Source organism: Rhinolophus hipposideros (genome assembly GCF_964194185.1).
Source record: "Rhinolophus hipposideros genome assembly, chromosome: 8".
Lineage (NCBI taxonomy): Eukaryota > Metazoa > Chordata > Mammalia > Chiroptera > Rhinolophidae > Rhinolophus > Rhinolophus hipposideros.
In genome coordinates, this window is record NC_138054.1 from 95,486,445 (window position 1) to 95,504,262 (window position 17,818).

Consider the following 17,818-nt stretch of genomic DNA (forward strand, 5'->3'; position numbering starts at 1 on the left):
AAAGCTTGTTCCTCACCCACACAACACACATACACACATGTGCACACACATGGGCTCTGGTTGGACACCTCCAGGTACGTCTCCAGCCCTGAGGTCAGGGAATGGCATCTGGAAAGTCCAGCCCACTGGCAACCTGCTGGCCCCTTTCTCATGCTGATGACCCCTGGCTCACTGCGTTGAGATTGGGGCCCAGCTCCTTCCGAAAGGAAGGGGTGGGGGCAGGGCACCGCACATGCGCACACGCACCTCTACTGCTGAGTCCTCACCCGGCCAGCGCCATCTCCACGAGCGCGGCACAGGGCAGTGGACCGCTGGCTGCCGGCCGCCCAGAGTCACAGGTGTCTGGCAGCCTCGGTGGGGGAGGGGAAACAGACTGGGCAAAGCAACCCTGTCCCCAAGCCCCTGGCCTCCTGTCTCAGGCTGTGGCAGTCCCCTCCCCCTCGGCCTGAGCAGACAATGGGCGTTTCACAGCGGGATGTCACTGCTGAATCACAGCCAGCCTCTGGGAAGGAGGTGGCACCCAGCCCAGGCCCCAGATCACAGCCTCAGGTGAGGGCAGGAGGTGCCCATGTTTGGCTCCAGGGGCTGTGTACCCCCTCACACTTCCGCCAGTTAGCCCACACTGCCGGGTAATGGGATTAAATGAGTTTTGGGAAGGGGCTCAGCAGGACTGCCTCTCTGAGCTGCCTGCTGCAAAAGCAGCTGCGCACACCTCGCGCACTCATTACTCAGCATCACTCTTTGCTCATCTGTGCCCAGGGCCCCTCCCTCCCTGACCTGGGCTACGTTCTGGAGGTGTCCTGAGTCAGATGAGCTCTCCGCCCTCAGGAAGGTAACACTATGGCGGAGGGTGCACTAGGTTGGAGGGTCTGAGGGGTGACACCCACAGAGAGCTGACTGATGGGGAGAGGGCTCTGCACATATCTGGAGGAAGAGCCCCCAGACGGAGGCAGCTACAAAGGCCCAGGTGAGAACAGGCTGAGGAGGCTGCAGGCGGCCAGGAGGAGCCAGTGGGCAGACCCCCTGGGGAGCAGGGGGAGGGGGCTGGTCACTTGCCAGGACACCTGCCGCAGCCACGAGGGGGAGCCAGCTAAACGGAGGAGCGGGACAGAAGGCACCTCCAGAAAAGAAAGGAACGGGAAGCCGAGCCATGCCTTCCGTCCCTCCTCTCCAGGAGGGCCCCAAGCCCACCTCTCCCAGCCATCTCCAGGAGGAAAGAGACAGCTGGGGGAGCCAGGCTGGTGCTCAGGTGTGGTCATTGCCTGGTGAGTGGGGAGACCCTGTGTCCCTGCTGAGGGCGACTGTGTGGGGCTGGGCACCACAGGGGGGATGGGCGATCCAGAGCCCAGAACCAAAGTCTGGTGTCAGGATGAAAAGCAGGGACAGGCAGACACTCACTGGCATAGGGAACAAAGGAGCAGAAAGACAGAGACCAGAGAGAAGAGAGCTGCAGAGATGGAGATACGCGCAGGACGGAGATTATGGAGGCAGCTGGGTGTGGGGAGCCTGTCACTGAGGGAGAGAAGCACCAAAGGTGCCAGGTGCCTGCCAGTTGTCAGGTGGGAAGGCTCCGCTCAGGAAGGTTCCCTCTCCCAACCAGGGGGTTATGGCAGCTGACAGTGGGCTTCCAGACCCCTCCCCCAGCACAGGGACCACCTGCTGCTCCTCTTACCCAACCAACCTCACATGCTGTCTTTCCCCCCTCAACACACAGCACACACCCGGCCTCCTTGGGAACCACGCCAAGCCCTAGCACTGCCCTTCCAGTGGCCCTGTGAGGGTCTGCTTCTGGGCGGTGAAGGTGAGGAAGGAACCGACAAATCAATCTGAGTGGACCTCAGGGCTCCCCCTCCAGGAAAAGAGGGCCCACATCTCCTCCCCACTGGCGGATCAGAACATGCCCCAGTCAAGCCAGATGGGCACTCCCACCTGTGGGCACAGGGGCAGGTGCCCACAGCCACACCAGGCTGCCTGCTCCCAGTGCTCTGTGCCGGCGACTGAAGGGGGCTGAGGGGAGGAGCCAACAAGGCTCAGGCCTACCTGAGTCCAGTGACTGACCACCCCCTCCTGAATGGCCTGGCCTGACTCCCTAAGTGCCCTGCCACCCCCAGAGCATAGTGTCAGACTGGCACATGAGAGGACAGTGAACCCAAGAGGCCCCCAGGAACTTTCTCCTGTCCTCTACACAGCCCTTTTATCCCCAGCACTGAAGTCACTTCCAGAGGCAGGGCCTGCCGGAGGAGATGCCCACCCTTTACCAGGCACAGGGCGCATAGCTGAACACTGGGGCAGCAGGCAGGAGACGGGACAACCAACAGCAAGCAAAGCCAGGACCCACAGAGGACAGAGGCTGGAGCCCTGTCCTAAGTCCCCTGACACAAGCAAAGGTCACCCTTTACTAGCCTGTTATCAGAGCACCGGCAGGGCCCCAGCCCTCGCTGAACCCAGGCAAGGCAAGGGCCACCAGATGGGGCTCTGACCAGAATCCTTTGGGCACAGATCAGTACATCTGAGGCTGCTACCCGTACACGTACACTCACATGCACACACGCGCGCACACACACACACAGACCACACAGCTGGAAACAGCGCACTGAGGACAGAGCACCCCCTCTCCACTCTCCAGCCTGGCCCCTGCTCCATGGGGGGGGGGTGGTAGAGGAGGGGCCACTTCCAGCTAAGCAGCAGCTGGCAGGGGGCCTTCCTCAGCGGAGGTTCTCAGGATCTGCTCTGGGGGGGGGAAGAGGCCCACTGGAGGCCTAGATCATGCCTCCCCAGATCCCGGCCACAGCCTGAGCTCCAACATGACCCCTCCTGAGCGCCAGTGCTGCTGAGCTGAGCTGCATCTCGGTCATGGGGTAATGTCACTGGGGTGCCATCTCATTTCTCTGAGCCTCCTATTTCTCAATGGTGAAAGGCACGCACTTCCTGGGACTCTGGGGTGTCAAGCGCCACAAGGAGTACTGTGGTGACTGCCTGCAGCCCCCAGCCCCAGCCAGGCTGCAGGGGGAACTATGGCTCCTCTATCCCAGTGGTGATGGGGGTGCTAGGGGCCAGGAGAACAGAGCAGGAAAGGAAGTCCATTTTCCCCTCCCCCAGGCCACTAGGCAAGGGTTGAACTTGTTGGGGTGGGGGGGTGGCTGGCCTGGGTTCCACAGCTGGAGGCAAAGAACTGGGGCGGGAGGAGCCTGTTTCTCCAGCTGTTTTTCACCCTCCTGTGGTGATGGGGGGACAGGTTGGGTAGGGGTGAGGGGGGAGAAGTAACCCTTCAGGAAGGAAACAGAGCAGACAGGCTGTGGGGGGGGGAGGGCGGGGAGGCTCTGCTAGCCTGACTGAAGCAGGGGGATGGTGGGAATGACCTCTGGCTAGACCCATGGCCCTAAAATCTGGACTCACTGTCCTGCTAACTTGGCCCCCAGCCTGTGAAGGATGGCAGGGGGATGCAGCCCCCAGACCTAGGCCAACTAGCCCTGACCAGGAGATCTCCCATCTCAACTGTGCAGCGTGGATCCCAGCACCCAGACCTGCTGAGGGCACAGGCAGCCCCCACCAGAATGCTCTGTCCAGCACGAGGTGGGGGGTAGGGGTGTAGACAGAAAGGGAGAGCAGAGGACAGTTTCAAAACAATTTTTTTCCCCATTTCCAATTTCCAGAGAAAATGGAGGCCAGGCTCCTCTCTGGGTCGGGAGTGAGGGGCTGGGGTGTGGTCTGGAAAAAGCCAAGAGCTGTTTCCACAAGCTCAGCTCAAAGGGAAGTAACGAGATCACATGGCAAGCCCTTTGGTGTCAGCCAGCAAAGCCCACCCTCTCTGCTACTCCAGTGAATGTCCAGCGACCTCCCGGGAACCCAGGTGGCCTCAGACCCGGCACAAGCCTATTTCTAAGCACTGGAGCTGCCAATCGCAGACTGACTCCCAGGAACCCCCAGGTGGGAGCGCTCCTCACAGCGGGGGGGGGGGGGGGCACGCCCCACCTGGGCAGACACCGCCCCAGCCCGCAGGACGGAAGCAGGAGGCGGTACGCAGCCTCGAGCCCAGGCCTGCCTGGGGCGGGACCAGGGAGGCCGCTGGGTGGGGTCTGGACGGGGCGGGATGGGAACCTGCAATCCAGACCCGACCAGGCAGAAGAGGGAAGCCGGAACAGGAAGAATGTGGAGGGAGTAGGGCAGGCTCTGAGGACTGCGGGGGTGCAGAAGCTAAGTGCCAGACGGCAGAGGCAGGTAGCCCAGAAACACCCCCACATGGTGGAGAGCCAGTCCTGGTCTGGGGTGTCTGCCACCCACACCCAGCTCTGCGGCCTGTCCAGCATGAGCCACAGCACTGCCCTCCCGAAGGCCTTACAGCCGGCCTGGCATGCCAGAGGGAAGGTATCACCAGAATCTGGCTGGTCTGATTGGACCAGGGAGTGTAGCCACCAAGACCCCGGCTTCAGGCTGGGCAGGGCTGGACTGGGCCAGTGCCAGGACTCACTCCGACCCTGTCCCTGTGCCAGTCCTGGCGGGGGCAAACAACACTTCCTTTCTCTGCTCCTGGCTCCTTCTGGGGAGGGAAGGGCCCCAGGCTGCCCTGCTGGCCTTCAGCCAGGCCTATGTCCTCCTGGGGGCTTCAGGGGAGGCCCCTGGACTACTCTTCATGCAGTGGACATAGGGAGGTGCTGGGAGTATGTAGGCAGTACCCAGACCGGGACAAGGTGGCCGAGGGAGGGCTGGAGGAGATGCCCACTCAGCTGCCAGCCTGGGCAGGCTCAGGGCGTGTGGGCGGCTGGCAATGGAAGAGGCCAGGCCACTTCTCTGACAAAGCAGGGGGCGGGGGTCTCCTTCCGGAAGAGGCTGTCCCAGAGCAGCCGGCTTCCCTCACCCAAAGGTGGTGCAGAGGGAGGAACGCATACCTGTCTCAGTTATGCCAGGAATGTGGCTTCCTAGCCAGGGTGGGGAGGAGCCTTCCTGGGGGCTGGAGGCTGGGGAAGGGGCCCGACCTGCAGAACCAGGAAGACCCTGCAGGCCCTGGGGGAGAAACTGAGGAAGGCAAGTCCTAGCAAAGCTGGGACCAGGTGTGCTGCAGAGCAGCAGGTGCCCTTCAGTGCCCAGGCAGGGATGAGAGGGTGGGCCACGGCCAGCACACCAGGAGGTAGGCCTGGGAGGGTGTGCTAGGGACAAGGTGGGATCTGGTGGTCTCAGGGTGACCTCCACAGATTAATGGCTGCCCAAACTTCACCCTGGGCCCAGTGGGGCCTCTGGGAGCAGAATGCGGTCAGAGCAGACAGGGAGGGGTCAGCTTATCTCCAGCCTTGTTCCCGTTAGAGCAAGGCCTGGGCTCCTGGAGAGCATGGGGTGAGGTCTGAGGTCCTATCTCCCACAGAACAGGAGGGGGCCCCTCCTCCCACCCCAGCCAGCTTGGGGACGTGCATACAGGACTGTCCCTTCCCCAAGCTTGGCCCTAGCTCCAGGGGACCTTGTTCATCAGGCCTTGGGGCACTCAGAGGGCACCCATTTTACCCCAGCCCCTGTGATGCATCAAACCTGCCCAAGTGGCCGGCCCACCTCCCATTGGCCCCCTGGTCTGCTTCTGGAGCAGACAACCATACCACCCAGCTAAAAACAGCACCTTCCATTGAAGCCTAAGCTCTCCATTCTGGGCCCCCTTCCCATCCCCTACCCAGACTCCCGCTCCACCTGCAAGGCCCCAAGCCACAGTCAGGGCCACTTCCTGTCCGTTCATCAGCATGAATCCCTTTCCCTAAAACCCTCCTCCCTGGTGGCCCACCCCATTGCTATAACTGGCCTGTGGGTCCCAGCAGGAGCTCAGGCCCTGGACTGTCCTGAGTACTGGCTGCCCACAGCTGACCCAGTCCTGGCTGGGGGACTCTCCCTGTGGACCCTTCTGTCCAGCAATTCCTCTGCCCAGCCTGGCATATCCAGAGCCGGCACCTGGTGTAGGTGGAGCTTTGGCAAGATGGCAGACTTTGTTCTGCCCAGGGTGGCCCTCCTGCTACATGCCTTCTTTGGACACCACAGAAGAAGGCCTCAGTTACAGAATCACAGACCCTCGGGTTTGACCCATCCAGCAGTGGAGTTAATGGCTTGCCTCTTCAATCTCCTGTTGAGGCACAGGGGACTTTCTGTCCTGATCCTTCTTCTCCAGCCTCCCCTTAGCCCCAGCTCATCCCCAAAACTGGACACAACCATCCCACAGCCTGCCACCCTCCCATCTTTTCCCTGGACCAGAAACTTCCAGAGCAGGGCCAGGGTCTCAAGTCCGTGCCTTGTGGCTGGGCCAGACTGGGACCCTGCAGCTGAGCCAATGCTGGGAAGGGGCCAAGGACACTCGACCCTGCTGGCTTCTCTGTGTGATGCTTCGGCCTGAGACCCTGAGGCAGTCCCAGAAGCAGCTGAGCACAGTCTAGGCAGGAGATTGTGGAGCTCCCCACCCCATTTGGGTCCTACCCCTCCCCCTGCACAGTTCTCCCAGGCCAGATGAGTCCACCACTGCCCAGGACCCCACAAAAGTCACGCCAGCGTCACAGCAATAAGTTAGATAAAAGGTGGGACTTCCCTACTGGCCAACAAGAGAGACACGGCTGCCTTTGCCTTCCTGGGACAGGAAGTCACAGACCCCTCCCACTGCCTGGGGAGAAAGCATTTTCCTCATACACCAGGCAGCCCTGAGAGGACAGACAGGATGTGGGGGCCACAGGCATTTCATACATTCTCCCTGCAAAGTTTCCCAGCCAAGGATCTCAGCCCCCAACTGGGACTATCCTGGGGCGAGGGGGTGGGAAGAACCCTGGTCACGTGATCCCTGTATACCTCTCAGAGGTTGGGTGGGGGAGGGCACTCTTAGACCACTCAGAAGAGACTTGTGGGGACAGCAGACAAGAAAAAGTTTCTTCACCTCAATTAGGGAGTCCCACACCTCTTCAAACCCATACAAGCCCCCACCCTACAGAAATGTCACTTCCCAGAAATGAGAAGGCTTAGAACATACAGGGGGTAGCCTGCCCAATCCCTACACCCCACTCCCAGGGCTTTGCTCAACATCTGGGCACTGTCTAGACAGATGTTTGGGCTTCTGCAGGAACATAAACAGCTGGTGTTCATTCACCTGGGGACCCTCCAGGAGATACAGAGCCAGGGAAGGGGCAGGGAAGAGGAAAAGGCTTGTCCCTTTGCAGGGCTGGGACTTGCTTGGCTCCAAGACAAAAGATGGTGGCATTGTGGGGGGTTAGGGGGAGCACTTCTAATGTCAGAGATTGGAGCTGACCTTGAGATAGCCAGAGACACAGCTGGGAAGCCAGGGAGCTGGGAAGGTCAGACCACAAGACAGCATGTGCCGCAGCCTACAACACACACTCCTTCCCTCATCCCATCACCGTCTGCCCCCGTCCAATCGCCTTCTGCCCCCCGTCACCCTCTGTTCCCACCCCGTCACCTTCTATCCAGTCACTCTCTGCCCCCATCACCCTCTGCTCCCGGGTCATCCTCTATCCCCCGTCACCCTCTGCCCCTTGTCACCCTCTATCCTCCCGTCACCCTCTGCCCCCATCACCCTCTGCTCCCCATCACTCTCTATCCCCCCGTCACCCTGTCCCCACCCTGTCACCTTCTATCCCGTCACCCTCTGCCCCCCCATCACCCTCTGCTCCCCATCATCCTCTATCCCCCGTCACCCTCTGCCCCCTGTCACCCTCTATCCCCCCATCACCCTCTGTCCCCACCCTGTCACCTTCTATCCAGTCACCCTCTGCCCCTGTCACCCTCTGCCCCCCCATCGCCCTCTGCCCTCCCATCGCCCTCTGCCCCCCATCGCCCTCTGCCCCCCCATCACCCTCTGCTCCCCATCATCCTCTATCCCCCGTCACCCTCTATCCCCCGTCACCCTCTATCCCCCGTCACCCTCTGCCCCCACCCTGTCACCTTCTATCCAGTCATCCGCTGCCCCCCCCGTCGCCCTCTGTCCCCCCGTCGCCCTCTATCCCCCCGTCACCCTCTATCCCCACCCTGTCACCTTCTATCCAGTCACCCTCTGCCCCCCATCGCCCTCTGCCCCCCATCACCCTCTGTCCCTCCTCACCCTCTGGCCCCCCTTGCCCTCTGCCCCCCATCGCCCTCTGCCCCCCCATCGTCCTCTGCCCCCCTCACCCTCTGCCCACCCTCACCCTCTGCCCACCCTCACCCTCTGCCCCCCGTCACCCTCTGCCCCCCGCCCATCACCTTTTGCTCCCACACACCTTCCACGCAGTGCTCCACCTCCTCCAGGTTCCGCAGCGTAATACGCAGGAGGCTGGAGTTGAGCATCAGCTCGTTCTTGTGGGCTGGCCACAAGTATGGGGGTGCAGGGTTCACAAAGAAGATCCTTGTGTCCCCAGTGGACACCTGGTTGTCACAGATGAGGGGGTCTCCGAAGCCACCGATTACTACCTTGTTGCCGCCATCCAGCAGGCTCTGCTGAGTCACCACGTCTTTGCCCTTCAAGTACCGCCAGACCCGAACCTGGGGTGGAGAGGGACAGGTATCAGTGGTCCTCTTCTCACTGGCGGGACAGAGGGGTCCTCGGGGGCCAGAGGCAAACACCAGACTGGGCACCGGGGCCTTTTCCTCTCTGCCCAACTCAGTTGCTCAGGCCCAACATCCAGGCAGACCCCAACCCTGGGCTGAGGTGTAAGGAGATCTTGGGTCAGCCCCCCAGTGACGCAAGGAAGCACGTGTGGATGTCACACATGAGGACACGAGGCCTGTGAACACATTTCCTCCCCCAGGAAACAGCTCCCCCACCCAGGAGGTCTAACTGACCCCAGCCACCCGAGTCTGACAGTGTCCACTCAGGCTGGATCTGGGAAGGGGACTCACCTGGCCTGGGGTACTTGCCTCCCATGCCCCACTACTCCTGCTCACCTCTGGGCAGAGCCAGGAGCAGCTAACATGGACGGTACAGTTTCAGGGCAGCAAGCTCTGAGCTCAGGGCTCTGGGCCAGCCTGTGTGTGGGTAAGACCCTCCCCCGGGAGCTGAAAGACCCCTCCTCCTGCCAGCCTCCTGCCCTGAGTGCAGTCAAGGCAGCCTGCAAACCACAGAATCAAGTTCAGGCAGCACAGGGCAGCCCCACCCTCCACGTCTTGTTCTTGGGGCCCTGAGGGCACCTGCTCTGACAAACCATGCCCTAGGATGCCCACAGCCTACCCAGGGGTGCCCAGGAGGGTCGCAGGAGCTGCAGGATGAACGGGCTACCCTCAAAAGAACAGGTCCATGGGACATGCACCCACTCCCTGAGAAGCCTCTTCAGGACTTTTGGAATGGGGGATAAGACAATGGTGGACAGTCCACCTGCCTACTCCCTGCTGGGAGCCTTGGGTCCTCAGCAGGGATCCCCTCCATCCTCCAGGGGCCCAGGTAGGAGCCTTGTCCAACCCTCTCCCCCCACCTCCAGACACACAGTAGTTTCCAAAAGGCGGATACCCAGCATGGGAGGACTGGGTGGCTCTGGTCGCCTCCCCCAGCCACACCCAGGAGCAGCCGGGAGGAAGTCGGGAAAATCCTGCAGGGACTTGGCACAGTGCCCAGCGGTGGAGGGGAGGGGGCTCAGCGGGGGATCCCAGCTGTAGCCCCACAGGCAAGTCTGGAAGAAGCTGCCTCGGTCCCCAGCTCCAAGGGAGAGGAATGATCCGACTTCTGGTCAGGGAAGTGGTTTTAGGGGCGAGAGGAGCCGGGCCCTGGCTCCCCTGAGCCCTCCCTAGGAATGGACTATGGTTAAAAACCCTCCATACCTACCCCAGGGGGCTCCCAGATCCCACTGAAGGAGAGATGGGGCAAGCCCCCCACCGCTGTGACCAGAGGAGATGCAGTTCTCCCAGGAGCGGGATGGGGCACCTGCCCCTGCCCCCCCATACACTTAAGGCTCAGCAACGGCCCCGCCCACTTCTCTGCTCCTGCTCCCACACCCAGTCACTGCAGCACCCCCAACCAGGATCCCTGGGGTTGGAAGATTAGTGTGCACCCCCACTCCTGACCATCCCTTTTCGTCCTGGCACAGGCCTCTGGGGAGGGGGCAACAGCACTGACTAGAGGCAAAACCCTCCACTTCCACCCTAAGCAAAAAGCGTCACCTCCTTTCGTCCCTATTCCTTTTCTTTGGCTGGTGGACGGGCGGAGGAGCGGTACACTCTCCCTGGGGGGCGACGCAGTTGTTTCCAAGGGAGTGGTTTTGGGGTGGAAGGGCAGACGTGATCGGGTCCCAGGGCCTGGGGCAGCGCCAGGTGGGACTGCAGCGGCACGCAGGAACTTTCCCTCCGGCGCTCGCGAGTTTTCCGGGACCCAGCGCCCCACCCGGGGATTCGGCGGTCGCCAAGGGAGCGGGAGCGGGAGCTGCAAAGCGTCTGGGGCTCATTCCCACGACCTGGGGCGGGGGTCTCTGCGGGGGGGCCGGCATCGCGAGGGGAGGGCCTCCGGGCTAAGGGGCCGGATCTCCGGGGAAGAGGCCCCCAGGCCAGGCTTCCAAGAGGGTTCGGGGCGGGGGAGCGGAGCTCAGGTCCCGGGGTCCCGGCGGGCGCCCACCTTGCACGAGTATGTGTGTTGCACAGGGTCCACGTTGAGGATCTCCTCCACGGTGCCGGTGAGCACCACGTTCGCCTCCTCCTCCCGCCGCTCCAGCGCGCGCTCCGGGCACGTCCCGTCGGCGCCGGGCAGGGAGCGCGCCGCCACCACCAGGAGCAGCAGCAGCGGCTGCAGCGAGGTCGGGCCGGACCGCCGCAGGCTGACCATGGCGCGGACCGAAGACGGCGGAAGGCGGCCAGAACAAGCGCCCGGGCCGTGCTGCACCGAGGACTGGACTGGACAGGACGGGACGCAGCTCCGGGGAGGCGGTGGGAGCGCGGGCGGCGCGGGGGCGGGACCCAGGGCAGCACCGCCCCCTTCCCGCCCCCCCTCCGGCACCGCCCCCGGCCGCCCGGCGCCCCACGATCCGCGCGGGCCCCGCGAACAAAGCGCCGGGACTGCGGCGCCGGGCGGAGGCCGGGCTGGGGAAGGGAGGGGGCCGGACTGCGTCGGGCCAAGCTGGGTGGTGGGACTGGCCAGGGCGGAGGACGGCCCAGGCGGGGGGCCCGGGAAGGCCCGGGGGTGCTCTCGGCTGCGGCGCGCCCCCAGGGACGCCCCTCCCCCGCCTGCGCGGAGGTCTCCCGCCCCCCCCAGGAAATGCGGCTGAAGTCGGGTTAATGCATAATCTGGAGGCGACGTGACGGGACTTCCAAGGGGCTCTAGGCTACGCCGTGGCCGAAGCGGCGGGGCCTCCCTGGCCTCAGGGAGGGGCTGCCAGATCCCGGACCCCGCCGCCCTGCAGCGATACAGAATTGCGCCCCTCCCCCGGCGGGAGGAACCTGATGGGGGACCCCAGCCCCTCGCTAGAACTAGGGACGGAAGCTCGGCAGGCCCGGGACCCCCCAGCTGGTCCAGGAGAGAAGGCAGCTCCAGCAAGCCGCGCCCCCAGCTGGCTAGGACCAATGCGGGCCGGGAGCTGAGGCGATTGGTCCGAATGGAACGCAGACCTGCCCACCTCCTGTTCGCGGGTCGGCTGGGGCCCAGCTCAGGGCGCAGGGCTCCCCCTGCAGTCTAGCGGCGGCTCAGCCTCAGGTCAGCGGGGCAGGGCCGGCCACGCCCCTTCCCTGGCTGCCAGAAGCGTGCTTCTCCAGCCGTTCTGGCTACGTGCGGGGGCCAAACTAAGATCCAGAGGGTCCAAATTAGAGCCTGGCCGAGCTGAAGATCGAGGGGCAGGGAGAGGAGGCTCCTTGTGTTCCTCTAGGGCTGACTCTGCGGCGCACCCGCTCACTCCAAGCCAGCCACCTAGCTCTGAGCCAGAAGCTACGAAGGGTGAGCGGCAGAAGAGGCCCCTCTGGAGGACTCCATTTCTTCCAGACCCGGGGGGTGGAGGGTTCAGGAAAGGAGGGTGGCATCAGAAGTGTGTGTTCACCCTCGCTGAGTTGCAGTATGACAAATAGATGAGGGTGGGGCCCAGGAAATGAGGCTGGAACCAGGAGAACTTCCTACACACACACACACACACCTGCATGTCTACACATAATCCGTCATAGGCAAGGCAGACCTGGGGTCCCCCAGCCTAGATACGGACCCGCACAAACCAGAAAGGGGGCTCCTTGGTCTCCAGCCAAATCCCCCCGAAGATACTGAAAGCTGAGGTCTGAGTGTCCCCAGAGTCATGGGCTTTGGCCCAGAGAGGTGTATGTTCTGTGTCACTCCCATCTCGCCTGTTTCCAAGGCTGACTCAAGCCTGGCTCTCCTGGGCTCATTTGGTAAATTGGTATAGAAGGAAGCATCTGGTGTGGAAACAGGTGTAGCTTGTGCCAAATTAGGTGCCCCCCACAAGCTCTTCCACAAGGGCTGGAGGAACCTCCCTTCCAGGTGTCCTTCCCCTGCTGGCCATGGTCCCTCCTTTAAATGAAACCCTGAAGGCTAGTGTATTTGTTCTGAACAGTCTCCGTTCACCAGCTCACCCCGCACAGTGATGTGTGTGTTCAAGGCCCCGTCCTCACCCCTCCCCAGACCAATGCAGGCTGGACAGGGCAGGCTGGTGGGCCCTGGAGGGGCCCACAACTCCCAGGCAGGCCTTAGCGACTCACTCCCTCACCACTCCCAGGGGTGCTGGTCCCAGTCGGGACCTCACCTGTGGCCTTTGGGACCTGACCAGACCTTCCCTTCCCTGTGCTGTCTGCTGACCCAGATGTTGGAGTGGGAACATTTGTGCAGAGGCTGGCCACCGCTCCACCTGGGGCAGGGATGGTTTCCATATGTGCTTCTTTTTCTTTATCTAGCAGTTAGTTTCCCAAAGGTGTGGGGACACATGTTCAATTTCTCCAGGGTGGGCATTCACTATTTTGATGCCATCAGGCTGCTTCTTACTTGGTAGCCCAGCCTGGTAACCACCCAGGGACTCTGGGTCCCCTTACCCTTCTCCCTCCACCGCCCCTCCCCCAAGCTCAGTAGCAGGGGTGCAGAACGGAGAACTGGCTGATGCCAGAGTGCTGGGGGTAGGGTGAGGGCAGACGCAGAGGCAGCCAATTAACTTGGCATCAATTTTTATTACGGCACTGGGTGGGAACTTCGGTGGGACCCTCAGCGCGGCTCTTCTGGCCCTGCCCCGCCCCCTCGCAGGCGCAGGTTCATCAACACGGTGCAATGGGGCCTGAGGTCATACTCCCCCAGCTGGTGCTGGTCCTCCATGGGCTTCCCCTGGAAACTCAGCCAGAACTGGTCAGCCGGCGTGCCTTCCTGCCGCTGCACCTGCTGCTTGAGCTCAGCCACCGTCTGCGTCCGCCGGACCTCGTAGGCTCTGGTGCGACTCTTCTCGTTCTTCACCAGAATGCTCAGGGGGTCGTCGCTCAGCACCACCAGCAGGACCGTGCTGCCAGAGCTCAGACCCTGCCCGACGAGGGTAGCCCTGTCCTGCAGCTCCGCAGCGGACGACTGGGAGATCAGGCGTTGCTGGAAGGCAGGCACGCCAGTCTCCCGGGCGATCCGCTGCTTCAGCTCCGCTGTCAGCATGGAGTCCCTCAGGGGCACCGATATATCCTTGCCACTCAGCATCTTCACCTTCAGTTCCCCTATCTGTGCAACGCACGGAGCTCAGGGAGCCTGGCACCAGTCCTCGGGCCTCTACACGCTATGCACTGGCCGCAGGGCAAGCCCCCAGGCTCCAGGACGCTGCTCCCTCCTCTGGGCCCTCTCCACCAAGAGAGGGATCCCAAGCGCTGGAGGCGCACAAGGCGGGGCCTCTCTGGAAGAACAGCCAGCTGCCCACGACCACCACTTTGCCTCCCTTCAGCTAAGATGCCCCCCAAGTGACCTCAGTTGGCCACTGGGCAGAACCCACCTTCCAAGACCAAGACTCTGACGTGGGGAGCCCTGTCCCTGCACCACACTTAGGAAACTGCGGAGTTCTGCGGCTCCACTGGTCTGGCACACAGTAGGTGCTCTGCCCCTCCCCCAGGTCCTGCCAAGGGGAGGGGGCGACAAGTCGATGGGTGCCCAGCCCACCTGCCCCACCCGCCCCACCTGTCAACCCGCCTCACCATGGCTGTGGGCTCTGGCACCAGGTCCTCCACAGGTAGCGACGAGCTCGCTGCCTCTCCGCTCGCAACTCCTTCGGGCCCCAACCGCCCAGCCTTTTTCAGAGCCTGAGCTACTCACGTCAGAGGGCGGGGCGCCGTGCCTGGGAGCCAGTCCCACTGGCCCTTGAAGTCAGCTTCGGTTTCAGTTTCCGTTTCCCAAGGCCAGCCCCAGAGCAGAAACAAATCTGAAAGACTGTAAAAGACAGCGGAGGAGGTGAACCCGGGGATACTAAACAGAACCCACCCCGCGTATGCCCAGAAACTCCCTGCGGATCCAAGTCCTTTACGTGATTCACAAAAGCCATAGAAACGTGAAGTAATGATTAGAGAGTTTCACTCTCCATTTACCAACTTGCAAAATTAGTAAACTTAGAAAGCACCATCATGGGTATTCGGGAAATAACATAAAATAGTGACACTCGAAACTACCCAGAGATAATTACCACTGGTTTTGGACAATATTTGTTCACCTTGGGTTTGTTTTTGTTTTTGTTTTTAATGAAAGGGATGTATCTTTTCTATAAAAATGAACTCATGGACATTATGGAGAAAGTGAAAAGACTATCCCCAAAATGGGAAAAAATATTTGCAAATCATATGTCAGATAAGGGTCTAGTACTCATAGTATAGAAAGAATCCTTACAACTCAACAACAAAAATATAACTCAAAAATTGGGCAAAGGAGTCGAATACACGTACCTCCATAGGAAATATACAAATGGCCAACAAACATGAAGAGATGCTCAACATCATTAATCATTAGGAAAATGAAAATCAAAACCGGAATGAGACACCACCTCACACCCACTAGCATGACTGTAGTAAAAAAAAAAAAAAAAAAAAAAAAAAGAACACTAAGTGTTGATGAGAATGTAGAGAAATTGGAGCCCTCACATGCTGCCGGTGGGAATGTAAAATGGTATGATGGCTGTGGAAAACAGTCTAGTCATCCCTCAAAAAATTAAAACAGAATTTCATAGGATCCAGCAATTCCACTCCTAGATATACACCCCAAATAATTGAAAGCAGGTGTTCAAACAAGTACTTGTGCACAGATGTTCATAGCAGCACTAGTCACAATACACAAATGGTAAAAGCTGTAGAAACAGCCAAATCCATCCACGATGGGTGCGTCAACAAAATGCGGCTTAACCGTACAATGGAATACTATGCAGCCATAAAAAGGAACCAGGCCCTGACACCCACTACGTGTTTGAATCTGGAAAACATGCTCAGTGAAAGGAGACAGACACAAACGGCCACATGCTGTATGATTCTGTCTATGTGAAATGTCCAGAACAGGCGAACCCACAGAGACCAAAACTTGTGATTGCCAAGGGGAGGGGGAAGGTGGCACTGAATTATGTAATTTAAGATGGTTACCTGTATGTTACATGAATTTCACCTCAATAAAAAACAAAACTGAAAACCCCTTATACTGCTTCATTCATGACAGTGTATCATAAACATCTTTCCATATTAATAGACACTTTGTGCTAGTTGTTTTAATGTTTCCATTAAATGCAACCATATAATGGTTCTCCTTAGTATAATGAGTCCATTACAGTACTGTGTAGAATGCAATTTAGTTAACCATCCCACATTGTTGAATATTTAGGTTGTTACCTAATTTTCACTATTACAAATAGCACATAACAGGCATAAGTTAGATATAAATAAAGAAATTCTAATATAAAAAAAGTAAAAGAGTGGAAAAAAACAAAATGTTTTGAATATGAATCTTTTTTTTTAACAGTTCAGGCATTTTATTAGGTTCTTCGTAATTAATGTAGACAGTTTGTGAGGATAAACCCCATCTGTGAGAGCAAACACAGAGCGGAGGTAGCCGTGGAGCTGAGGAACAGCTTTGATTTTTGGCAGAGTTTGCGAGTCCAGGCTTTCTGATCAATTTTGCGCTGCTCTGTGATCTCGTATTTCTCTTTCTCTGTGTTGAAGATCCTGGTGTCTGGGCTTACGCAGCTGCTTCTTCTTGAAGTAAGCAGCAGTGAGATGTTTGGGGATTTTCACCCCACTGATATCAATTTTGGTGGAGGTGGCAATGACAGATTTCTGGTGTGTTCTACGCAGAGGAACTCCATCGAGGGACAGAGATCCAGTCACACGTAGCCACTGCTCAGCTGCTTCAGGAAAACCACCCTCTTGCCTCTATGGCGCCTAGTGAGGATGGTATCAGAATGGTCCCAGGAGCGATGCTGGCCCCAGGTTTTCTCACCTGCTGACTGAAGGGCTTTTTGCCGTGGCTCAGCAGCTTTTGAGGCATGTGTTCTTCAGTAGGATAGTATCTAGGCATTTTGCGAAGTTTAACCACTCGGATGTCACCATTCTTGTTGCCAATAACTGGTTTTGTGACAGTAGCCAGAACCTTCTCCTTTTTCTTTTCAATCCTCACTTTAGCTGCTGAATACTTCCTCTTGTACATGGCCTTTGGAGAATACATAGCTGATCGGGAATACCTGCTGATCCCTCTGACCAGGACAGGGTTTCGGCTGCAGTGGGGCTTCCCCTTCTTAGGTGTTTTGGCCTTGAGTTTCGCCTGCTTAACCCTGCCACCAGCATTAGCCTGTTTGGCTTCAGGTTTCTTCTCCTTAGTGTCCGGCTTCCCAGCTTTTTCACCCGCCATCTTGCAAGTTGGGAAAAAAAAGCTGAATATGAATCTTGCCCATTCCATCTCCCACCCCCCAAAAAACTCACAGGGCACCAAAATTGGTAACGCACACAAAAAAACTGATTTTTGACTTCTTTTTATTATTTTAAGTTTATATTTTGACTCATTCCTTGCATAAATAATGTTGGTATAAAAAGAAAACCACCAGCATTTTTTGAAACAATAAAAAAGAACATGCAGAATGTTAAAATCCCTCTAACCTCCCCCAGATGACCATTATTAAACATGGTTTCTATGTCTCCTGACTTCTTCCCCCCCCTCCTTTTTCTGCCTTCCCCCGCGCACTCCGGTTCAAGCCATTGTTTCTCAGTCTAGTTGTGTAAGACACAGCTCCCTGGCCCATGCTGGTGTTACGAGCCTTGCGTTTCCCCCCCCTCCCCAGGCAGTCGGTCACTGGTTGTCGGTTGGCTGCTCACAGCAGCTCACGGCAGCTCTCGCCAGCTGCCGGCCACTCACGCTGGCCACTCACAATGGCCACCGGCCACTCCTGGCAGCACACCAGCGACCTTGGTGTTAGGAGCACGGCACTCCAACCATGTGAGCCACCGGGCCGGCCCTCCCCTGACTTCTTAATACTGACATTTAGTACTAGAACCTTCTCTTTCTGTTAGTTACTTTATCCCATGTCACCAATTGTCATTCTGCTTTTGACAGGAGGAACTAAATACAAAGGCATTAAGGAGACAAATTGACAGAACCTAGGGCTCACCTGTCAGTTTTCTGGGGCTGTCATAACAAATTACCACAAACCGGTGGCTTAACACAACAGAAATTTATTCCCTCACAGGTCTGCAGGCCAGAGGTCCGAAATCCAGGGGGACTAAATGGCCAGGATTATCAGGCTGGTGAAAAATAATCTTACTTTATGTGGCTTACAGAAGACAAGAATAGTTTGAAATACAAGGATGCAGAAATTTTGAAATAGGATGTAAAGAAACATACTATACAAATGTTAACCAAAAGGAAGCAGATGTTGCCACTTAACAATTTTATTAATATATTAATAAAGAAATCTTATAGGTAAAG

General features: G+C 58.6%; 2 protein-coding genes and 1 pseudogene across 12 annotated transcripts in view; all 3 read right to left on the reverse strand.

The window, feature by feature from the left end:
- Window positions 1–10,750, reverse strand: part of AGRN (agrin) — a gene marked incomplete at its 5' end in the record, with an annotated part of 33,499 nt that extends 22,749 nt beyond the window's left edge. For all 10 annotated transcript variants that reach the window (XM_081056982.1, XM_081056992.1, XM_081056991.1 and 7 more), the window contains 2 exons: window positions 8,226–8,487; window positions 10,544–10,750. In XM_081056982.1, the coding sequence (XP_080913108.1) occupies window positions 8,226–8,487; window positions 10,544–10,750 (469 nt within the window). The remainder of the gene's footprint in view (window positions 1–8,225; window positions 8,488–10,543) is intronic.
- An 817-nt stretch (window positions 10,751–11,567) lies between these two features.
- ISG15 (ISG15 ubiquitin like modifier) lies at window positions 11,568–15,527 on the reverse strand. Its single transcript, XM_081057011.1, has 2 exons — window positions 14,068–15,527; window positions 11,568–13,603 (listed from the first exon to the last, which is right to left on the reverse strand). Exons 1-2 carry the CDS (start codon window positions 14,068–14,070, stop codon window positions 13,112–13,114), a joined length of 495 nt encoding a protein of 164 aa, XP_080913137.1. The 5' UTR covers window positions 14,071–15,527; the 3' UTR covers window positions 11,568–13,111.
- Window positions 15,528–15,855: 328 nt separating this feature from the next.
- On the reverse strand, window positions 15,856–16,747 carry LOC308501566 (large ribosomal subunit protein eL6-like; annotated as a pseudogene). The gene has a single exon. The product of its transcript is annotated as a large ribosomal subunit protein eL6-like (transcript).
- Window positions 16,748–17,818: the final 1,071 nt, after the last annotated feature.